The sequence below is a fragment of the Salmo trutta genome, chromosome 14 (genome assembly GCF_901001165.1).
Source record: "Salmo trutta chromosome 14, fSalTru1.1, whole genome shotgun sequence".
NCBI classification, from domain to species: Eukaryota; Metazoa; Chordata; class Actinopteri; order Salmoniformes; family Salmonidae; genus Salmo; species Salmo trutta.
In genome coordinates this window covers 3,052,881-3,078,001 of record NC_042970.1, presented here as the reverse complement: position 1 = coordinate 3,078,001, position 25,121 = coordinate 3,052,881, and the positions used below count along the sequence as shown (strand labels likewise).

Below are 25,121 nucleotides of genomic sequence, written 5' to 3'. Positions count from 1 at the left end.
TTGCAGCATTGAAGGTCCCCCCAGAACACAGTGACCTCCATCATTCTTAAATGGAAGAAATTTGGAACCACCAAGACTCTTCCTATAGCTGGCCGCCCGGCCAAACTGAGCAATCGGGGGAGAAGGACCTTGCTCAGGGAGGTGACCAAGAACCTGATGGCCACTCTGACAGAGCTCCACAGTTCCTCTGTGGATATGGAAGAACCTTCCAGAAGGACAACCATCTCTGCAGCACTCCACCAATCAGGCCTTTATGGTAGAGTGGCCATATGGAACACACTCCTCAGTAAAAGGCACATGACAACCCAGTTGGAGTTTGCCAAAAGGCACCTAAAGGACTCTCAGACCATGAGAAACAAGATTCTCTGGTCTGATGAATCCAAGATTGTGGCTTCGGGACAAGTCTCTGAATGTCCTTGAGTGACCCAGCCAGAGCCCAGACTTGAACATCTCTGGAGAGACCTGAAATTAGCTGGGTAGCAACACTCCCCATCCAACCTGACAGAGCTTGAGAGGATCTGCAGAGAAGAATGGGAGAAACTCCCCAAATACAGCTGTGCCAAGCTTGTAGCGTCATACCCAAGAAGACTCAAGGCTGTAATCGCTGCCAAAGGTGTTTCAACAAAGTACTGACTAAAGGGTCTGAATATTATGTAAATATTATTGAATATTATGTAAATGGATCTGGATACTTTCCGAATGCACTGTATGTTGCTTGGCGTTTTAGAAACACATTTAATGCAATTCTAATACACTTTATGTCCAAAAACACAGTTAAGTGGTACTGACCCAACAATGATAAAGAGTGAATATGTGCCAATAAGACAGGCTATACTGTTCAGTCAATTAAGTCTAGAATTTGAATAACTGCAAAAGACAGTGTTTCTCATTCTTTACAGCAATAGCTATTTGCTTTCCAAACTATGATGAAATATTGTAAAATGCCTGGCTGGGCCTCTTTACTGACCGACGCAACTCAACAAATTGTGGGCCCTTCCGACTGTAGGCAATGCAATTTAAAACAATCCATAGCTTATTCCTTTTAAAGAAGCTAATGATTATCTGTGGCCAAATCATGGAATAGTAGCCTATTTCTGGTATAGTAGCCTATTCTGAATTATTACATTTGTGTCTGTATAGACAGGAGTCTGATAATTCGGCTACATAATTTTGGCAATTTAATTAAAATGTACTTTAGGGGAAGATGAGCTTATGGACAGGCCGCCTACAGTATGTCTGTAGTGCACTTGTGATTCAAATCAAATCTATTTATATAGCCCTTCTTACATCAGCTGATATCTCAAAGTGCTGTACAGAAACCCAGCCTAAAACCCCAAACAGCAAGCAATGCAGGTGTAGAAGCACGGTGGCTAGGAAAAACTCCCTAGGAAAAACTCCCTAGAAAGGCCAAAACCTAGGAAGAAACCTAGAGAGGAACCAGGCTATGAGGGGTGGCCAGTCCTCTTCTGCCTGTGCCGGGTGGAGATTATAACAGCACATTGAGTTTTCAAAACAAATGGCCACTCGATTGACTCAAAGACTGTTAGGCTATCATTAGCATTGCTAGCAGCTACACAGTGGTGGACATATAGGCCCTACACACACAAACAGAAAGGGGCATTCCCCTGCCGTTGCTGCCTCTTCAGAATGCTGGCTTATTTTGGGGGGTAAATTAAACATTACTGTTTGAATAAATCATGATAATAAAAAAAGCTAATTGTGAACCAAAAACGAACATGACTAGGTACATTTTTTTCACTGGCACCCTTGCGACTAATTAAAATTGTGTCTCACTGCCAAAGAAAAATGGTCAGAAACGCAACTGTTTTGGTCTCAGTATCGAACCGAGTGGTGATAGTGGTGTCAGAGAAGAGTCATTGAGTAATGAGAGTAGTAGTGGTGTCAGAGCAGAGTCATTGAGTAATGATAGTAGTAGTGGTGTCAGAGCAGAGTCATTGAGTAATGAGAGTAGTAGTGGTGTCAGAGCAGAGTCATTGAGTAATGATAGTAGTACTGGTGTCAGATCAGAGCAGAGTCATTGAGTAATGAGAGTAGTAGTGGTGTCAGAGCAGAGTCATTGAGTAATGATAGTAGTACTGGTGTCAGATCAGAGCAGAGTCATTGAGTAATGAGAGTAGTAGTGGTGTCAGAGCAGAGCAGAGTCATTGAGTAATGAGAGTAGTAGTGGTGTCAGAGCAGAGTCATTGAGTAATGAGAGTAGTAGTGGTGTCAGAGCAGAGCAGAGTTATTGAGTAATGAGAGTAGTAGTGGTGTCAGAGCAGAGTCATTGAGTAATGAGAGTAGTAGTGGTGTCAGAGCAGAGTCATTGAGTAATGAGAGTAGTAGAGGTGTGTCTTACCCTCACGTTCCCCTCAGAGCCCAGCTGCTTGCGAGGTTTGTCCGGCTCGGCCCGTGTTCCGTCGGGGTAAGCGTGCATGTAGAAACACTTCCCTCCAAACGGACAGGTTCCCCGGCCCTGGTCAAAGTATTTACACGCCTTCTTACTACAGAAGGAAGACAACAGGACAGGAGAGAACAGGACAAGGTTAGAGTTAGGGACCAGCACCCTGATCAAAGTATTTACATGGCTAACTGCAGAAGACAATGACTGTTCAATGATTCAAGACAAGCTCAGTTAATCTCTACCATTCTGGCAATGAGTCATCATAAGGCTGCATCACATTTACATGATCCTACGGGCATTGACACAGAATACCTCTGTTTATCCTACAGCTATTGTACTCATTAATCATGTGCCTATGAACCAGAGTTAAACTGTTAACACTGAGGTGGTGTGTCCTAGTAGGAAGACCACGGTTAACACTGAGGTGGTGTGTCCTAGTAGGAAGACCACTGTTAACACTGAGGTGGTGTGTCCTATAGGAAGACCACTGTTAACACTGAGGTGGTGTGTCCTATAGGAAGACCACTGTTAACACTGAGGTGGTGTGTCCTATAGGAAGACCACTGTTAACACTGAGGTGGTGTTATCCTAGTAGGAAGACCACTGTTAACACTGAGGTGGTGTGTCCTAGTAGGAAGACCACTTAACACTGAGGTGGTGTGCCCTAGTAGGAAGACCACTGTTAACACTGAGGTGGTGTGCCCTAGTAGGAAGACCACTTAACACTGAGGTGGTGTGTCCTATAGGAAGACCACTGTTAACACTGAGGTGGTGTGTCCTAGTAGGAAGACCACTGTTAACACTAAGGTGGTGTGTCCTAGTAGGAAGACCACTGTTAGCACTGAGGTGGTGTGTCCTAGTAGGAAGTCCACTGTGTGCAGCTCACCCTGCACTATCAGCTCCAATATAAATAACATGAGTACGTCTACCTCTGATCAGCTTCCCAGTAAAGCATTAAAAACAATCAACAACTCAGAAAATAGCTCATATTAACACCTGCAGCCTGAGAAACAAGGTCCATGAAGTCAATAAATTAAATCAAATGTCATTGGTCACATACACATGGTTAGCAGATGTTAATGTGAGTGTAGCGAAATGCTTGTGCTTCTAGTTCTGACAGTGCAGTAATATCTAACAAGTAATATCTAACAATTCCACAACAACTACCTAATACACACAAATCTAAGTAAGGAATGGAATAAGAATATATAAATATATGGATGAGCAATGACAGAGCGGCATAGACTAAGCTGCAAATGATAGTATAGAAAACAGTATATACACATGAGATGAGTAATGCAAGATATGTAAACATTATTAAAGTGTCATTACTAAAGTGTCCAAATGTAGGCAGCAGCCTCTGTGTTAGTGATGGCTGTTTATCAGTCTGATGGCCTTGAGATAGAAGCTGTTTTTCAGTCTCTCAGTTCCAGCTTTGATGCACCTGTACTGACCTCGCCTTCTGGATGATAGCGGGGTGAACAGGCAGTGGCTCGGGTGGTTGTTGTCCTTGATGATCTCTTTGGCCTTCCTGTGACATTGGGAGCTGTAGGTGTCCTGGAGGGCAGGTAGTTTGCCCCCGGTGATGTGTTGTGCAAACCGCACCAACCTCTGGAGAGCCCTGCGGTTAGAGGCCGAGCAGTTGCCGTACCAGGCAGTGATGAGACCAGTCAGGATGCTCTCGATGGTGCAGCTGTAGAACCTTTTGAGGATCTGAGGACCCATGCCAAATCTTTTTAGTTTCCTGAGGGGGAATAGGCCCTCTTCATGACTGTCTTGGTGTGTTTGGACCATGTTAGTTTGTTGTTGATGTGGGCACCAAGGAACTTGAAGCTCTCAACCTGCTCCACTACAGCCCCGTCAGTGAGAATGGGGGTGTGCTCAGTCTTCCTTTTCCTGTAGTCCACAATCATCTCCTTAGTCTTGGTTACGTTGAGGGATAGGTTGTAATTCTGGCACCACCCGGCCAGGTCCTCCCTATAGGCTGTCTTGTTGTTGATCCGGCTGTTGTGTCGTCTGCAAACTTAGTGATGGTGTTGGAGTCGTGCCTGGCCATGCAGTCATGAGTGAACAGGGAGTACAGGAGAGGACTGAGCACGCACCCCTGAGGGGCTCCAGTGTTGAGGATCAGCGTGGCAGATGTGTTGCTACCTACCCTCACCACCTGAGGGTGGCCCGTCAGGAAGTCCAGGATCCAGTTGCAGAGGGAGGTGTTCAGTCCAAGGATCCTTAGCTTAGTGATGAGCTTTGAGGGCACTATGGTGTTGAACGCTGAGCTATAGTCAATGAACAGCATTGGCACTGTGATAGACTGCATCCAGTTTGCTGAGTAGAGTGTTGGAGGCTATTTTGTAAATGACATCGCCGAAGTCGAGGATCAGTGGGATAGTCAGTTATACGAGGGTATGTTTGGCAGCATGAGTGAAATAGTCTTTGTTACGAAATAGGAAGCCGACTCTAGATTTAATTTTGGATTGGAGATGCTTAATGTGAGTCTGGAAGGAGAGTTTACAGTCTAGCCAGACACCCAGGTATTTGTAGTTGTCCACATATTCTAAGTCAGAACCGTCCAGAGTAGTGATGCTAGTCGGGCGGGCGGGTGCGAGCAGCGATCGGTTGAAAAGATGGTTCATTCATCACAAAGCCCACTGATATTGCAAACTACTTTAATGACTTTTTCAATTGGCAAGATAAACAAACTTAAAGATGACATGCCAGCAACAAACGCTGACACTACACATCCAAGTATATCAGACCAAAATATGAAAGACAAGAAATGTACTTTGAATTCCGTAAAGTCAGTGTGGAGATGTGAAATAATTGTTGTCTATCAACAATGACAAGCCACCTGGGTCTGACAATCTGGATGGAAAATTACTGAGGATAATAGCAGACGATATTGCCATTCCTATTTGCCACATCTTCTTACTAGAAAGTGTGTGCCCTCAGGCCTGGAGGGAAGCTAAAGTCATTCATCTACCCAAGAATAGTAAAGCCCCCTTTACTGGCTCAAATAGCTGACCAATCAGCCTGTTAACAACCCTTTGTATCTGGTCAATCACCATTTTTTTTACCAGAAGTTTACTATGATATTTTACAGTAAACAAATTGACAACAGACTTTCAGCACACTTACAGGAAAGGACACTTAAAACCTCTTACATCTACACGTTCCGCTAGCGGAACGTCTGCTCCAATATCCAATGATGGGCGGGGCGCGAAACACAAACTCCTCTAAAATCCGAAAACTTCCATTTTTCAAACATATGACTATTTTACAGCTATTTAAAGACAAGACTCTCCTTTATCTAACCACACTGTCCGATTTCAAAAAGGCTTTACAGCGAAAGCAAAACATTAGATTATGTCAGCAGAGTACCCAGCCAGAAATAATCAGACACCCATTTTTCAAGCTAGCATATCATGTCACATAAACCCAAACCATAGCTAAATGCAGCACTAACCTTTTATGATCTTCATCAGATGACACACCTAGGACATTATGTTATACAATACATGCATGTCTGTTCAATCAAGTTCATATTTATATCAAAAACCAGCTTTTTACATTAGCATGTGACGTTCAGAACTAGCATTCCCACCGAACACTTCCGGTGATTTTACTAAATTACTCACGATAAACGTTCACAAAAAGCATAACAATTATTTTAAGAATTATAGATACAGAACTCCTCTATGCACTCGATATGTCCGATTTTAAAATAGCTTTTCGGATGAAGCACATTTTGCAATAATCTAAGTACATAGCCCAGCCATTACGGGCTAGCTATTTAGACACCCAACCAGTTTAGCCTTCACCAAAATCACATTTCCTATAAGAAAAATGTTCTTACCTTGCTTGTTCTTCGTCAGAATACACTGCCAGGACTTCTACTTCAATAACAAATGTAGGTTTGGTCCCAAATAATCCATCGTTATGTTCCAACAGCGGCGTTTTGTTCGTGCGTTCTAGACACTATCAGAACGGTAAATCTCGGCCACGAGCATGACGCAGAATGTGACAAAAAATTTCTAAATATTCCATTACCGTACTTCGAAGCATGTCAACCGCTGTTTAAAACCAATTTTTATGCAATTTATCTCGTAGAAAAGCGATAATATTCCGACCGGGAATCTGCCTGTCTGTATACTGAGGGAAAAACCGAAAGCCGGGGGCGGGGCGGGTCGCGAGCGTAAGGCTTAGTCCACTGAGTGACCACTTAGCTTTTGCTCTCCTTTGTTTCAGCCAGGGCTTTGAATTACGTCATTCCTTTTTTTCCCGGGCTCTGAGACTCCATTGGAGACGTGGGAAGTGTCACGTAAGAGCAGAGATCCTTTGTAAAAGATAGAGAGAATCAACAAGGGCAAGAAATGTTCAGACAGGGTACTTCCTGAACAGAACCTTCTCAGGTTTTTGCCTGCCATAGGAGTTCTGTTATACTCACAGACACCATTCAAACAGTTTCAGAAACTGTGGAGTGTTTTCTCTCCAAAGTTAATAATTATATGCATATTCTAGTTTCTGGGCAGGACTAATAATCAGATTAAATCGGGTATGTTTTTTATCCAGCCGTGAAAATACTGCCCCCTAGCCATAAGAGGTTTTAAGCACAGCACTTACACAAATGACTGATGACTGGCTGAGAGAAATTGATGATAAAATGATTGTGGGGGGCTGTCTTGTTAGACTTCAGAGCAGCTTTTGACATTATCGATCATAGTCTGCTGCGGAAGCAACTTGTGTTTTGTGGCTTCACACCCACTGCTATAATGTGGATAAAGAGTTATTTATCTAAGAACACAGAGGGTGTTTTTTAATGGAAGTCTCTCCAACATAATCCAGGTAGAATCAGGAATTCTGAAGAAAAGAAAAAAAATACAGATTTTCCCAAATCTGTGGAGACAAAAGTGATCTCTGGTATTACGTTGTTCCACTATGAGGTTAGCTGGTATTATGTTGTTCCACTATGAGGTTAGCTGGTATTACGTTGTTCCACTATGAGGTTAGCTGGTATTACATTGTTCCACTATGAGGTTAGCTGGCATTACGTTGTTCCACTATGAGGTTAGCTGGTATTACGTTGTTCCACTATGAGGTTAGCTGGTATTACGTTGTTCCACTATGAGGTTAGCTGGCATTGTTGTTCCACTATGAGGTTAGCTGGTATTACGTTGTTCCACTATGAGGTTAGCTGGTATTATGTTGTTCCACTATGAGGTTAGCTGGTATTATGTTGTTCCACTATGAGGTTAGCTGGTATTATGTTGTTCCACTATGAGGTTAGCTGGTTTTATGTTGTTCCACTATGAGGTTAGCTGGCATTACATTGTTCCACTATGAAGTTAGCTGGTATTATGTTGTTCCACTATGAGATAAAATAAAGATAAAATAAAAAAAGATGTGTTTTCGGTCATTGTCCTGTTGAAAGTCCCACTAAGCGCAAACCAGATGGGAGGCGTATTGCTGTGGTAGGCATGCTGGTTAAGTGTGCCTTGAATTCTAAATAAATCACTGACGGTGTCCCCAGCTAAGCAACCCAACACCATCACACCTCCTCCTCCATGCTTCACGGTGGGAACCACACATGCAGAGATCATCCGTTCACTTACTCTGCGTCTCACAAAGACATGGTGGTTGGAACCAAAAATCTCAGATTTGGACTCATCAGACCAAAGGACAGATTTCAACCGGTCTAAATGACCATTGCTTGTGTTTCCTGGTGTCCTTTAGTAGTGGTTTCTTTGCAGCAATTCAACCAATAATGCCTGATTCACAGTCTCCTCTAAACAGTTGCTGTTGAGATGTGTCTGTTACTTGAACTCTGTGAAGCATTTATTTGGGCTGCAATCTGAGGTGCAGTTAACTAATGAAGTTATGCTCTGCAGCAGAGGTAACTCTGGGTCTTCCTTTCCTGTGGCGGTCCTCATGAGAGCCAGTTTCATCATAGCGCTTGATGGTTTTTGCGACTGCACTTGAAGAATATTTCAAAGTTCTTGAAAATTTCCAGATTGACTGACCTTCATGTCTTAAAGTAATGATGGACTGTCGTTTCAGTTTGCTCATTTCAGCTGTTCTTGCCATAATATGGACTTCTTTAACCAGTCTTTAACCAAATAGGGCTATCTTCTGTATACCACCCTTACCTTGTCACAACACTACTGATTGGCTCAAACACATTAAGAAGGAAAGAAATTCCACAAATTAACAAGGCACACCTGTTAATTGAAATGCATTCCAGGTGACTACCTCATGAAGCTGGTTGAGAGAATGCCAAGAGTGTGTAAAGCTGTCATCAAGGCAAAGGGTGGTTACTTTGAAGAATCTCAGATATAAAATATTTTTTGGGTTACTACATGATTCCATATGTGTTATTTCATAGTTTTGATGTCTTCACTGTTATTCTGCAATGTAAACGGAATGAGTAGGTGTGTCCAAACTTTTGACTGACACACACACACACACACACACACACACACACACACCTGACTCCAGACTTGAAGTCCTCTATCAGTCTGTTCTTCTCATCCTGGTCCTCCACCCAGTAACCACTGGGGATGACAAACTCAGACACCACTCTGCACTCTGGACAAGACCTGGAGAGAGAGAGGCACACGGTTAGCCACATCCCTGTATACACGGTTAACCACAACATTGGTCCTTCACCCAGTAACCACTGGGGATGACAAACTCAGACACCACTCTGCACTCTGGACAAGACCTGACCACAGACAGACAGAGACAGACAGAGACAGACAGTATACAATGTTGTGGTTAACTATGTCCAGTGATTCTGTGCTACTTCATAACTGCTGAGTACCACAATGCCACTACAGTGGCATCCTGCTGAAACGTGATCTGGGTTACATGATTAACTGACACAGTATTACACAGTAATAACAGTGGAGGTTATGCCTTTACATTAGCCCCCTGGTGGTTACTGTGGTGAATCAACTACCACATCCTCCCTATTATGTAGAAGCTCTACTACCATAGTATATTAGCAACCATCAACACTTGACGATCTTGTTTTCAAACTGCTTGGTGTTTATAGTAGTTATCAACTCACTTGTTCTCAAACTGCTTGGCGCAGCGCCACTGGCGGATGCAGGAGAGGCAGTATGTGTGGCAGCAGGAAGAGAGGATCCCGAAGCGTCTCTCTGAGGCAGCAGCTTTCTCATAAACCACCTCCATACAGATAGAACACACCTTGTCCTGGCTGTGCTGCGCTGCAAACGCCTTCTCCATGTCCGCCTCAAACACCAACATGCACATCTGACAGAGGCGGGCGAGACATGTACTTATTAATATCCAAAACAGTATCATCTTCAGCCAACAGTTTTGTTTGACTTGTCCATTGTCCTCCACATAGGACACACTTCTATCAACATAAAGATGCATCAGACAGTGTAATTAGAGACTACAGAACCACATGGCCTCATACCTTCTCCTGAGCTCTCCTCTGATCGGGGTCATGTGGGGGTCAGGGTTAAAGTATGGGTCCTACCTTCTCCTGAGCTCTCCTCTGATCGTGGTCATGTGGGGGTCAGGGTTAAAGTATGGGTACTACCTTCTCCTGAGCTCTGCTCGGGGTCATGTGGGGGTTAGGGTTAAAATATGGGTCCTACCTTCTCGTGAGCTCTCCTCTGCTCAGGGTTGTGTGGGTGGAGCACCTGCAGACGGCAGATGTCACACATATCACCGTGGAGATAGGGACAGGTGTTTCCGTAGTTACACTGTCCTGCAGCGGCGTAGGGACAGAGCTGTGGCTGGGTGCCAGGGACATGGTAGGGGCCGGCCGTGGCAGAACACTCCAGACCGGTCCTGATGGCATCCAGGTAGGAGTGTGGAGGTTTGGCATGGGCACTGTTGTCATGGTACTCCGTCCAACAGTCCGCCTCTGAGCCACCCCCACCGAAGGGCATCATTGTACTGTCACACCCCAGGGCTGGAACACACAGGCACAAACAGAGAGAGAAAGACAGTTGAAGTCAAGGCCACAGAATACTGGAGTCACCATTCATAGTACTGGCTGCATCACATGGACACCTCCTATTGACAAACTACATACTAAAATAAACAAGTTAAGACAGAAGAGAAGCTGAATGTATCTAACTATAGTTGACAAACAAATGGCCAACCAAATGTTGGAAATTATAAACAGAAACGTAATTTCAATTATAGTATATTAATGATAGTAGGCTAAATTACTATTGTGGATCAAACTGCGCAGGTAGCATACTTTCTGAAGTGATCTGTTTGAAAATAGAAGAATATTTCGAAGATAAATACACAACGCAGAGAGAGTACGAGGGGTCAAGAGGACGAGATTCAATAGACTCAACGATCAATGGAAATAGTGGTTTTTCTGTAATAGGGAATCGTTTATCTTTTCTCTCCAAAACTCTTGAACGTGCCGTCCTTGGCCAGCTCTCTTGCTATCTCTCTCAGAATGACCTTCTTGATCCAAATCAGTCAGGTTTCAAGACTGGTCACTCAACTGAGTCTGCTCTTCTCTGTGTCACGGAGGCTCTCCGCACTGCTAAAGCTAACTCTCTCTCCTCTGCTCTCATCCTTCTAGACCTATCTGCTGCCTTTGATACTGTGAACCACCAGATCCTCCTCTCCACCCTCTCCGAGTTGGGCATCTCCGGCGCGGCCCACGCTTGGATTGCGTCCTACCTGACCGGTTGCTCCTACCAGGTGGCGTGGCGAGAATCTGTCTCCACACCACGTGCTCTGCTAAATGACTTAAATGTAAATGATTTATCAAATGGGTCAGAGACATGGGAGGAATTTGTCTATACAGTGAGCCTGAAATAGGATACTTGTTATTTGGCCATAGGCTCAGTTGTACTGCAAGAACTTCTAATTGGCGAACCACAGGCTAGGGCTGGGTTATAAAACTAGATCCAGTCCCTTTGATCTGTGGAGATAACCACAGGGGAGAACCACAGGAGAGAATCACTGGAGAGCATCACTGAGGACAGGGGAGAATTACCATCTACTTCCAAGCATGATTTGTCCTATTTGAATTAACCTATTTTCCTCCCCCGATTTTCTTTGGGGTCTGTGTTATTAAAGAATAACATCAGCTGCTAACAACAATCAGATGAAAACATCACACAACACCTATGCCATTTTTAATTTCACCTTTATTTAACCAGGTAGGCCAGTTGAGAACAATTTCTCATTTACAACTGCGACCTGGCCAAGATAAAGCAAAGCAGTTCAACACAAACAACACAGAATTACACATAAATAAACGTACAGTCAATAACACAATAGAAAACAAAGATTTTTCTATTTATGAACAGTGTGTGCAAATGTAGAAGAGTCGGGAGGTAGGCAATAAATAGGCCATAGAGGTGAAAATAATTACAATTTAGAATGAATAATGGAGTGATGAATTATAATAGATAATAGAATGAATAATGGAGTGATGGATTATAATAGATAATAGAATGAATAATGGAGTGATGGATTATAATAGATAATAGAATGAATAATGGAGTGATGGATGTGCAGATGATGATGTGCAAGTAGAGATACTGGGGTGAAAAAGAGCAAGAGGGTAAGTAATGATGGGCTCACCTTGGGGTCATGATAGGGGCTGCACCAAATGTTTGATGTATTATAATAATTGATTGAGTTTATTTTTACAGGGACAGTGCACATTAATCAACGTTTCAGTAAAAGTGCCGGTTTTAGCCAGCCGGCTAATTTTCAACCGCAGTCCCTGATTATGCTTATGTAGTATTAATAGAAGGGGAAGGGCTATAAGACCCCTCCTCCACTACATTTATAGGGTCCTGGACTACAGATTAGCAAAATATATATAAATATATATATATATATGCATTATAAGTTTTAATAATGTTCCACAGTTATTTTCTCTGCTTCTTATCAGAAATGGTCTGAGAGATGTGTGAGTTATTGCAGTCAGAACAGGGCGTCTGTGAGAAAGCGCCTCAAGGCTAAAAGAGATTAATAAACACAAAACCCTGCAGGGGAGTGAAAGAGATAAGAGACAAGTCAGACATACCACTATAAAGCCACACGGGGGTGGAAAATTACTGCTGAGCCCTTACAAAACACTGGAACTATTGTTCTCTCCTGCAAGTTTGCAAAACGGTATATAGCCTCGCTACTGGTTTTTTTTACTGTTGTTTTATTTCTTTATTTACCTATTGTTCACCTAATACCTTTTTTGCACTGTTAGTTAGAGCCTTAAGTAAGCATTTCACTGTAAGGTCTACACCTGTTGAACTCAGTGCACGTGACAAACTTTGATTTCATTTGATATGCATCGGCTTGGTCTCATGAGTAGAAGGTGTTGAAGTAGGCAGTTACATCACTAGGGGTTGACTAAAAGCAACTTTTGCTATTTTGCAGAACTCAGGAGAGAAATAATTTGTATGTTTGATCCTTGACTTCTGTCTACAGCTGTATTTTGATTAAAATTGATATGATTTATAAGTGCACATTGAGAATTCATTATTAAATAAAAGCCCAAGAAATGGACCCCAACAGTAATAATATGGGGATGAGGTAGTAGGGTGTGCTATTTACACATTGGCTGTGTACAGGTACAATGATCGGTAAGCTGCTCTGACAGCTGATGCTTAAAGATAGAAAGGGAGATATAAGACTCCAACTTCAGAGATTTTAGCAATTTGTTCCAGTCATTGGCAGCAGAGAACTGGAAGGAAAGGCTGCCAAAGTAAGTGTTGGCATTGGGGATGACCAGTGCAACATACCTGCTGGAGCGCGTGCTATGGGTGGGTGTTGCTATGGTGACCAGTGAGCTGAGGTAAGGCGGGGCTTTACCTAGCAAAGACTTATAGATGAACTGGAGCCAGTGGGTTTGGCGACGGATATGTAGTGAGGGCCAGCCAACGAGATCATACAGGCCGCAGTGGTGGGTAGTATATGGGCCTTTGGCGACAAAACGGATGGCACTGTGATAGCAAACTGGATGCAGTCTAAGTAGAGTGTTGGGGGCTATTTTGTAAATGACATCGCCAAAGTCAAGGATCGGTAGGATAGTCAGTTTTACGAGGGGATGTTTGGCAGCATGAGTGAAGGATGATTTGTTGTAATCTGCCTGTAAACAATTGTTGGAAATATTACTTGTCATGCACAAAGTAATGTCCTAACCGACTTGCCAAAACTATAGTTTGTTAACAAGACATTTGTGGAGTGGTTGAAAAACGAGTTTTAATGACTCCAACCTAAGTGTATGTAAACTTCTGACTTCACCTGTAGGTCCTGGATGGCAGGAAGCTTGGCCCCTATGATGTACTGAGCTGTACGCATTGTCCTCTGTAGCGCCTTATGGTCGGATGCTGAAGAATTGCCATACCAGGCGGTGATGCAACCGGTCAGGATGCTCTCTATTGTGCAGCCGTATAACTTTTTAAGGATCTGAGGACCCATGCCAAATCTTTTCTGTCTCCTGAGGGGGAAAAGGTGTTGTCGTGCCCTCTTCATGACTGTCTTGGTGTGTTTGGACCATGTTAGTTTGTTGGTGATGTGGACACCAAGGAACTTGAAGCTCTCGACCTGCTCCACTACAGCCCTGTCGATGTGAATGGGTGCGTGTTCAGCCCTCCTTTTCCTGTAGTGCACAATCATCTCCTTTGTCTTGCTCACGCTGAGGGAGAGGTTGTTGTCCTGGCTCAACATTGCCAGGTCTCTGACCTCCTCCCTATAGGCCATCTCATGTTGTGTCACCAGCAAAATTAATGATGGTGTTGGACTCGTGTTTGGCCACGCAGTCGTGGGTGAAGAGGGAGTACAGGAGGGGACTAAGCACACACCCCTCAAGGGCCCCGTGTTGAGGGTCAGTGTGGTAGATATGCCGAACAGGAGGGGACTAAGCACACACCCCTCAAGGGCCTCGTGTTGAGTGGCAGATGTGTTGCCACCTACCCTTACCACCTGGGGGCGGTTCGTCAGGAAGTCCAGGATCCAGTTGCAGAGGGAGGGGGTTCAGTCCCAGGGTCCTTAGCTTAGTGATGAGCTTTGTGGGTGCAATAGGTTGAAGTCACAAAAAACAGACAAACAAATTAGTTAAAAATAATGGGTATGTATTTGTCTTAATCTAAATTGTATATTCCACATGCTTTAGCATTATGCTTTAGTCCATCAGGCCAATAGATGGCGATGTTGCACTGTGGCAGTAGGAGAAACAGAGAGTTCTGGCCAAGCATGCGCTCCATTCTTCAGAATAAAGAAAAAGCCAGAACTATGCAGACGTAAACTTGTGTCCGTTCTTTCTACTATTACAGGTACGTAACAGAACTTTCTAAAACGTTCTAATATTGAAAGAATATGTACTAACATGCTATTTAACAACTTTGTCAAGGTATTATCACGTTCAGAAAGGTTTGTTTTTTTTGTGTCCGTTTCCCTTTGTAGTCCGTAATAGTGTACAATCCCTGCCACATCCGACGAGCATCAGAACCAGTGTAGTAGGATTCAATCTTAGTCCTGTATTGACACTTTGCCTGTTTGATGGTTCGTCTGAGGGCATAGCGGGATTTCTTATAAGCGTCTGGATTAGTGTCCCACTCCTTGAAAGCGGCAGCTCTGTTGCCTGTAATCCATGGCTTCTGGTTGGGATATGTACGACATCATCGATGCACTTATTGATGAAGCCAGTGACTGATGTGGTGTACTCCTCAATGCCATCGGATGAATCCTGGAACATATTCCAGTCTGTGCCCGCAAAACAGTCCTGTAGTTTAGTATCCGCGTCATCTGACGAGTCCCTGGTACTTCCTGCTTTAGTTTTTGCTTGTAAGCAGGAATCAGGAGGATAGAATTATTGTCAGATTTGTATGCGCCTCTGTGTGTAGAGTAAAGGTGGTCTAGAATGTTTTTACCTCTGGTTACACATGTAACATGGTGGTAGAAATGAGGTAAAACTGATTTAAGTTCCCCTGCATTAAAATCCCCGACCACTAGGAGCGCTGCTTCTGGATAAGCATTTTCTTGTTTGCTCATGGCCTTATAGAGTTGGTTGAGTGTGGTCTTAATGCCCAGCATCGGTCTGTGGTGGTAAATAAACAGCTACAAAAAATATAGATGAAAACTCTCTCGGTGGAGTGTGGAAAACACTTGGTAGACCAGCTGTTATTGACAAATAGCTTCACACCCTCGTCCTACCAGACGCAGCTGTTCCGTCCTGCCGATGAATATTATCCGTTCGTCGTTCAGCCACGACTCGTGAAACATAAAATATTCTATTTTTTATGTCCCGTTGGTAGGATAGTCTCAACCGGAATCATCCAGTTTATTCTCCAGTGATTGCACGTTGGCCAATAGAACGGATGGTAGAGGCGGGTTACCCACTCGCCGACGAATGCTCACAAGGCACCCCGATCTACGCCCCCTGTATTTCCTTTTTTTTCCCCTTCACACGAATGACTGGGATTTGGGCCTGGTCTCGGAGAGGCAGTATATCCTTCGCGTCGGACTTAAAATAAAAAAATCTTCATCCAGTTCGAGGTGAGTAATCGCTGTTCTGATTTCCAGAAGATCTTTTCAGTCATAAGAGACGGTGGCAACAACATTATGTACAAAATCAGTTAAATAATGCGGGAAAAAAAGCTATAAAAAAAAAAGATATAATTGTGTTTTATACTTATTGCAGACTAGGCAGCTAGTATTACAGTGGTACCCCAATGCCGTGCGCAACAAACTGAGCATTCATTTTCAATAATCAATGTTCATTGATTCTACTAACACAAGAGTGTCTGCTCTGTGTGCATTTTGAGTAGTTGAGACAAAAAGGGTAGAAAAGTTCATTTTACTGGAGGAGAAGTTGACTGATTCTGTTGGACCTCAAATGCAACTAGCGAGTTGAAACCGCTTTGTCAGAGGGGAAGATGAGATCTCTCAACTTTGTTGGCGTGAGAGGAAGGGGAGGGGCTTGGTGTGTGTGTGTATGTGTGTGTGTGTGTGTGTGTGTGTGTGTGTGTGTGTGTGTGTGTGTGTGTATAAACCATAGAGGAAGGTGCAAAGCGAGAGGTTTCACTCTTGATTAAATTCTGTCCAAAATAAGGCCAATGCGTTTCTATGGGCTTATTTTGTCCTTAAGCTTGTCGCCTGCCTTCCTGCCTTTGGGACGACTCCCATTGTTAGGGTGGAGACGTGAGCATCTAGTCATTATATACAGATCTTTGGTGTAAATGGGAAGATGCACAGAAGGAGCGAACGAGACAAGACCAAAAAGACAACATGAGAACAAGCGGACAAACGTTCATAAAAATGAAAAATAACAAAACCTTGATTCTTGACACAGGCATTTCGAATACCGCGAAAAAACATACATTTCAATGAATCAAATTAATTTTATATATTGCCCAGTCCTAGCGTCAACTCAAAAAACAGAATAATAACGTGATATTGGTGGGCATGTAAACTGGTCAGTGAGATTCCATTTTGCTTACCTCTATCTCTCAGCACCAGCGGTTTCTTCCCTCCCTGATGCCTGGCTTGGGGTGCAGTGGGGGCGAGAGGTCCAGGCACCCCAGGGGGGATGAAGGCCCCAGCAGTGATGGGGTTTCTGTTAGGGAGATCCATGGGGACACCTCTCCCTCCTCCTCCTCCACCACCACCACCACCAGATGGCTTGATGTGGTCATACCTACAACAGACAGTCAAAACACACACAATGATAATAAACACACATTTATTGAACACTATAGATGAGTATAAAACATCATACAGTAACTGTACTTTCCAGCCCATCGGTGTGGTCAGTATGTTGGATCTTACCTGCAGCGGTCTCCGTAGGCACACACACCTCTCTGGTAGAACTTACAGATGGTTGAAGGTTTACTGGTGGTCAGGTCATGAGAGAACATGCACCTATTCCCCTCTCGGCAGACACCATGGAGAAAATACCTGAATAGCAACACACAAAAAAACGGCAGAATCAGCAAGCTAGTCATGATACCTTGGTTTCTGCTTATTCAGGCCGGTGTTCTGAGAACTGATATATAGTCTGATTAGCTTCATACTCCCGTTTCAAGATGGAGACAAGCATGTCTTTGTTTGATCAGTGTTTGTAGCTGAAAAGCTTTTTGTGGTCTCCGTTTACCTTTGTTTCATGTAGCTGCAAACACACTGGACAATAGTGCAATATTGCATACAGAGTTTAAGGAGACATACAAAACAGGTCTATGAAACTCGAGGCCTACTTGAATATACCTGGGCACCTTACCCTGCACTAGGGCATTATCTGAGCAGACGCCAGCCTACTGTTGCTTTCATCCTTCCACTTGTATAAATTGTATTAGTCACATGCGCCGAATACAACAGGTGTAGTAGACCTTACGGTGAAATGTTTACTTACAAGCCCCTAACCAACAATTCAGTTAAAAAAATCCAGATAACAATAAGAAATAAAAGTAACAAGTAATTAAAGAGCAGCAGTAAAATAACAATAGTGAGACTATATACAGGGGGTACCAGTAGTGTCAATGTGAGGGGGCACCGGTTAGTTGAGGTAATATGTACACGTAGGTAGAGTTATTAAAGTGACTATGCATAGATGATAACAACAGAGAGTGGCAGTAGTGTAAAGGAGGAAGGGAGAGGAGGGGGGGGCAATGCAAATAGTCTGGGTAGCCATTTGATTAGGTGTTCAGGAGTCTTATGGCTTGGTGGTAGAAGCTGTTTAGAAGCCTCTTGGACCTAGACTTGGCACTCCTTTACCGCTTTCTGTGCGGTAGCAGAGAGAACAGTCTATGACTAGGGTGGCTGGAGTCTTTTGACCATTTTTAGGGCCATACTCTGACACCGCCTGGTATAGAGGTCCTGGATGGCAGGAAGCTTGGCCCCAGTGATGTACTGGGCCGTTTGCACTACCCTCTGTAGTGCCTTGTGGTCGGAGGTCGTGCAGTTGCCGTACCAGGCAGTGATGCGACCACTCAGGATGCTCTCGATGGTGCAGCTGTAGAACCTTTTGAGGATCTGAGGACCCATGCCAAATCCTTTCAGTCTCCCGAGGTGAAATAGATTTTGTCGTGCCCTCTTCACGACTGTCTTGGTGTGCTTGGACCATGTTAGTTTGTTGGTGATGTGGACGCCAAGGAACTTGAAGCTCTCAACCTGCTCCACTGCAACCCCGTTGATGAGAATGGGGGCGTGCTCGGACCTCTTTTTCCTGTAGTACACAATCATCTCCTTTGTCTTGAACACCTTGAGGGAGAGGTTGTTGTCCTGGCACCACACTGCCAGGTCTCTGACCTCCTCCCTACAGGCTGTCTCGTCATTGTCGGTGATCACTGTTGTGTCATCAAAAAACTTAATGATGGTGTTGGAGTCGTGCCTGTCCGTGCAGTCGTGAGTGAACAGGGAGTGCAGGAGGGGACTGAGCACGCACCCCTGAGGGGCCCGTGTTGAGAATCAGCGTGGCGGATGTGTTGTTACCTACCCTTATTACCTGGGGGCGGCCTGTCAGGAAGTCCAGGATCCAGTTGCAGAGGGAAGTGTTTAGACCCAGGGTCTGTAGCTTATTCATGAGCCTTGAGTGCACTATGGTGTTGAATGCTGAGCTGTAGTCAATGAATAGCATTCTCACATAGGTGTTCCTATCTGTGGATCTGTTGGGGCGGTATGCAAATTGGAATGGGTCTAGGGTTTCTGGGATAATGGTGTTGATGTTAACTTTGATCAGCCTTTCAAAGCACTTCATGGCTACAGACGTGAGTGCTACGGGTCGGTAGTCATTTAGGCAGGTTAGTGTTCTTGGGCACAGGCACTATCGTGGTCTGCTTAATAAATTCTCTTAGGGATAGGGGGCAGTATTTTCACGTCCGGATGAAAAACGTGCCCAGAGTAAAATGCCTGGTACTCAGACCCAGAAGATAGGATATGCATATTATTAGTAGATTTGGATAGAAAACACTCTGAACACAGGCTTGGGAACGAGCTGACTTAATATTAATTCCTAAAGAGAACGGAATCGTCCGGTTGGAATTTTATTGAAGTTTTATGTTAAAAACATCCTAAGGATTGATGCTATACATCGTTTGACATGATTCTACAAACTGTAGTATAACTTTGGGACTTTTCGTCTGAAGTTAGCAAGCGTGCGCCTGGAGTAGTGAACCTAACATGCGAACAAAATGGAGGTATTTGGACATAAAGATGAAGTGTATCGAACAACACGAACATTTTATTGTTGAACTGGGAAACCTGGGAGTGCATTCTGATGAAGATCATCAAAGGTAAGTGAATATTTATAATACTATTTCTGAGTTTTCTTGACTCCAAGATGGCGGGTTTCTGCTTGGCTTGTGGTTGTTTTCTGAGCTCTGTACTCAGATTATTGCAAACGTGTGCTTTCGCCGTGAAACTTTATTGAAATCTGACACAGCGGTTGCATTACGGAGACGTTTATTTATAATTCTTTCATTAACTGTTGAATACTTTATCAACGTTTATGATGAGTATTTCTGTAAATTGATGTGGCTCTCTGCAAAATCATCGGAAGTTTTGGTAACAAAACATTTTCTGAACATCACGCGTCAATGTAAAATGGGTTTTTTGGGTATAAATATGAACTTTATCAAACAAAACATGCATGTATTGTGTAACATTGAGTCCTGGGAGTGTCATCTGATGAAGATAATCAAAGGTTAGTAATTCATTTTAGCTGTATTTCTGGTTTTTGTGATGCCTCACCTTACTTGGAAAATGGTTGTTTGGCTTTTCTTGTTTAGGTGATGTGCTAACATAATCTAATGTTTTGCTTTCGCCGTAAAGCCTTTTTGAAATCGAACACTGTGGTTAAATTAACGAGAATCTTATCTTATCGAAATCGTCCCGCACTATTCAACAGCCAGCGACACACCATTTGAAAGATAAGACTCTCGTTAATCTAACCACATTGTCCGATTTCAAAAAGGCTTTACAGCGAAAGCAAAACATTAGATTGTTAGGAGAGTACCCTGACAGAAATAACCACACAGCCATTTTTCAAGCAAGCATATATGTCACAAAAACCAAAAACACAGCTAAATGCAGCACTAACCTTTGATGATCTTCATCAGATGACACTCCTAGGACATTATGTTATACAATACATGGATGTTTTGTTCAATCAAGTTCATATTTATATCAAAAACCAGCCTTTTACATTAGCATGTGATGTTCAGAACTAGCAACTAGCATACACACCGCAAAACAGAACTCCTTTATGCAAATGCGGTGTCAGATTTTAAAATAGCTTTTCAGTGAAAGCACATTTTGCAATATTCTGAGTAGATAGCCCGGCCATCACGGCTAGCTAATTTGACACCCACCAAGTTTGGCCCTCACCAAACTCAGTTTTACTATAAGAAAAATTGGATTATCTTTGCTGTTCTTCGTCAGAATGCACTCCCAGGACTTCTACTTCAACAACAAATGTTGTTTTGGTTCGAAATAATCCATAGTTATATTGAAATAGCTCCATTTTGTTAGTGCGTTCAGGTCAGTATCCGAAGTGTGACACGCCGATGTGTTTCGTGACAAAAAAAATCCAAATATTCCATTACCGTACTTCGAAGCATGTCAAACGCTGTTTAAAATCAATTTTTATGCGATTTTTCTCGTAAAATAGCGATAATATTCCAACCGGGCGACGTTGTATCCATTCAATGACTGAAAGAACAAAATGGAGAATTCACATGAACACGCATCTCCAGTGTCACTGTCCCCAGGCAGGCCAGTAACAAACTAGCCCAGAGACTGCAGACATCTCATTACACTTTCTGGCGCCTTCTGAGAGCCAATGGAAGCCTTAGAAAATGTCACATTACAGCACAGATGCTGTATTTTCGATAGAGAGGCTACAGAAGGACAATAAATTGTCAGACAGGGCACTTCCTGTATGGAATCTTCTCAGGTTTTGGCCTGCCATATGAGTTCTGTTATACTCACCATTCAAACAGTTTTAGAAACTTTAGGGTGTTTTCTATCCAAATCTACTAATTATATGCATATTCTAGTTTCTGGGCAGGAGTAGTATACAAATACTGCCCCCTAGCCCCAACAGGTTAAGATGATGTATAATACTTGTATTTGTGAGAAATTTGAATTATGAGATTTTGGTTTTTTGAATTTGGTGCTGTGCTATTTCACTGGCTGTTGTCAAATCGATCCCGCTAACGGGATTCGCGTGTTAAGGGGTCACTAAGAGGTTTTAAAACATGTTGTGAAGTTAAAAATGTCAGTGAAGACACTTGCCAGTTGGTCAGCGCATGCTCACAGTACACGTCCTGGTAATCCGTCTGACCCTGCGGTGTTGTGAATGTTGACCTGTTTGAAGGTCTTACTCACGTCGGCTGTGGAGAGCGTGATCACACAGTCTTCCGGAACAGCTGGTGCTCTCATGCATGTTTCAGTGTTATCTGCCTCGAAGCGAGCATAGAAGTAGTTTAGCTCATCTGGTAGGCTCGTGTCACTGGGAAGCTCTCGGCTGTGCCTCCCTTTGTAGTCTGTAATGGTTTGCAAGCCCTGTCACATCCAACGAGCGTCAAAGCCGGTGTAGTACGATTCAATCTTAGTCCTGTATTGACACTTTGCCTGTTTGATAGTTCGTTGGAGGGCATAGCAGGATTTATTATAAGCTTCCGGGTTAGAGTCCCGCTCCTTGAAAGCGGAAACTCTAGCCTTTAGCTCAGTGCGGATGTTGCCTGTAATCCTTGGCTTCTGGTTGGGCTATGTACGTACGGTCACGGACGATGTCATCGATGCACTTATTGATGAAGCTAATGACTGATGTGGTGTACTCCTCAATGCCATCGGAGGAATCCCAGAACATGTTCCAGTCTGTGCTAGCAAAACAGTCCCGTAGCTCAACATCTGCTTCATCTGACCACTTTTTTAATGATCTTGTCTCTAGGGCTTCCCTCTTTAATTTTGAATTAAATAAAAATCAGGAGGGTAGATAAAATTATGGTCAGTGTCATGCCCTGATCTGTTTCCCCTGTCCTTGTCATTGTCTCCACCCCCTCCAAGTGTCGCTTATTTTCGGAGGTTTACATACACCGTAGCCAAATACATTTAAACTCAGTTTTTCACAATTCCTGACATTTAATCCTAGTAAAAAAATCCTTGTCTTAGGTCAGTTAGGATTACCACTTTATTTTGTCACAACACAATGCCACAGATGTCAAGTTGAGGGAGCATGCAATAGACATGCTGATTGCAGGAATGTCCACCAGAGCTGTTACCAGAGAATTGAATGTTGTGAAAAAAGCTGAAAATGTCCCAGTTCTTCCTTGGCCTGCATACTCAAACATGTCACCCATTGAGCATGTTTGGAATGCTATGGATCGAAGTGTATGACAGCGTGTTCCAGTTCCCGCCAATATCCAGCAACTTCACAAAGCCATTGAACAGAAGTGGGACAACATTCCACAGGCCACAATCAAACACCTGATCAACTTAAATCAAAGGAGATGTGTTGTCCCACATCACTAGTTTTCTGATAAACACCAGAACATTTTTTAAAGGTATTTGTGACCAACAAATGCATACAGTTGAAGTCAGAAGTTTACATACACCTTAGCCAAATACATTTAAACTCAGTTTTTCACAATTCCTGACATTTAATCCTCATAAAAATTCCCTGTTATAGGTCAGTTAGGATCACCACTTTATTTTAAGAATGTGAAATGTCAGAATAATAGGAGCGAGAATGATTTACTTCAGCTTTTATTTCTTTCATCACATTCCCAGCGGGTTAGAAGTTTACATGCTACCAAATATTAATTGAGTGCATTGCCTTTAAAATTGTTTAACTTGGGTCAAACATTTCAGGTAGCCTTCCACAACCTTCCCACAATAAGTTGGGTGAATTTTGGCCTATTCGTCCTGACAGAGGTGGTGTAACTGAGTCAGGTCTGTAGGCCTCCTTGCTCGCACATGCTTTTTCAGTTCTGACCACAAAATGTTCTATTGGATTGAGGTCAGGGCTTTGTGATGGTCACTCCAATACCTTGACTTTGTTGTCCTAAAGCCATTTTGCCACAAATTTGGAAGTATGCTTGGGGTCATTGTCCATTTGGAAAACCCATTTGCGGCCAAGATTTAACTTCCTGACTGATGTCTTGAGATGTTGCTTTAATATATCCACATAATTTTTCCCCCCTGCAGCAAAGTAGCCCCACAACACGATGCTGCCACTCCTGTGCTTCACGGTTGGGATGGTGTTCTTCGGCTTGCAAGCGTCCCCCTTTTTCCTCCAAACATAACGATGGTCATTATGGCCAAAAAGTTTGATTTTTGTTTCATCAGACCAGAGGACAATTCTCCAAAAAGTACAATCCTTGTCCCCATGTGCAGTGGCAAACCGTAGTCTGGCTTTTTTTATGGCGGTTTTGGAGCAGTGGCTTCTTCTTTGCTCAGCGGCCTTTCAGGTTGTCGATATAGGACTTATAGATAGATAGTTTTGTACCCGTTTCCTCCAGCATCTTCACATTGTCCTTTGCTGTTGTTCTGGGATTGATTTGCACATTTCGCACCAAAGTATGTTCCTGAGCGGTATGACGGCTGAGTGGTCCCAAAGTGTTTATACTTGCGTACTATTGTTTGTACAGATGAACGTGGCACCTTCAGGCGTTTGGAAATTTTCCCCAAGGATGAACCAGACTTGTGGAGGTCTACAATTTTTTTTCTGAGCTCTTGGCTGATTTCCACTTGATGTCAAGCAAAGAGGCACTGAGTTTGAAGGTAGGCCTTGAAATACATCCACAGGTACACCTCCAATTGACTCAAATGATGTCAATTAGCCTATCAGAAGCTTCTAAAGCAATGACATAATTGTTTGGAATTATCCAAGCTGTTTAAAGGCACAGTCAACTTAGTGTATGTAAACTTCTGACCCACTGGAATTGTGATACAGTGAATTATAAGTGACAATCTGCCTGTAAACAATTATTGGAAAAAGTACTTGTGTCATGCACAATGGAGAAGTCGTAACCAACTTGCCAAAACTATAGTTTGTTAACAAGAAATTTGTGGAGTGGTTAAAAAATGAGTTTTAATGACTCCAACCTAAGTGTATGTAAACTTCCTACTTCACCTGTATCTGTACTCCCAATGATTTGAAATCGATAGATCAGGTCCTAATGAATTTATTTCAGTTGACGGGTTTCCTTTTTACGTCAACAGTGAAGAGGCGAATCCGGGATGCTGGCCTTCTAGGCAGAGTTCCTCTGTCCAGTGTCTGTGTTCTTTTTGCACATCTTAATCTTTTCTTTTTATTGGCCAGTCTGAGATATGGCTTTTTTCTTTGCAGCATTCCGGAGTCGCCTCTTCATTTGCCGTTGAGACTGGTGTTTTGTGGGTACTATTTAATGAAGCTGCCATTTGAGGACTTGTGAGGTGTCTTTTTCTCAAACTATACACTATAATGTACTTGTCCTCTTGCTCAGTTGTGTACCGGGGCCTCCCACTCTTTCTATTCTGGTTAGAGCCAGTTTGCGCTGTTCTGTGAAGGGAGTAGTACACAGTGTTGTCCGAGATCTTCAGTTTCTTGGCAATTTCTCGCATGGAATAGCCTTCATTTCTCAGAACAAGAATAGACGGACAAGTTTCAGAAGAAAGTTTTGTTTCTGGACATTTTGAGCCTGCAGTCGAACCCACAAATGCTGATGCTCCAGATACTCAACTAATCTAAAAGGCCAGTTTTATTGCTTCTTTTAACCAGGAC

At 43.2% G+C, this 25,121-nt stretch overlaps 1 protein-coding gene across 2 annotated transcripts in view; it reads right to left on the bottom strand.

The window, feature by feature from the left end:
* LOC115207246 (probable E3 ubiquitin-protein ligase makorin-2) overlaps positions 1 to 25,121 on the bottom strand; it is a 52,728-nt gene that overhangs the window by 14,400 nt on the left and 13,207 nt on the right. Inside the window, exons 2-8 of one of the 2 annotated variants that reach the window (XM_029774218.1) lie at positions 17,189 to 17,317; positions 16,861 to 17,057; positions 10,030 to 10,349; positions 9,471 to 9,676; positions 9,076 to 9,122; positions 8,887 to 8,950; positions 2,360 to 2,504 (exon numbers count right to left, since the gene is read on the bottom strand). In XM_029774218.1, coding sequence (XP_029630078.1) covers positions 2,360 to 2,504; positions 8,887 to 8,950; positions 9,076 to 9,122; positions 9,471 to 9,676; positions 10,030 to 10,349; positions 16,861 to 17,057; positions 17,189 to 17,317 — 1,108 coding nt within the window. Of the gene's footprint in view, positions 1 to 2,359; positions 2,505 to 8,886; positions 8,998 to 9,075; positions 9,123 to 9,470; positions 9,677 to 10,029; positions 10,350 to 16,860; positions 17,058 to 17,188; positions 17,318 to 25,121 lie in introns of both variants that reach the window. The other variant, XM_029774220.1, reaches the window with a different exon arrangement.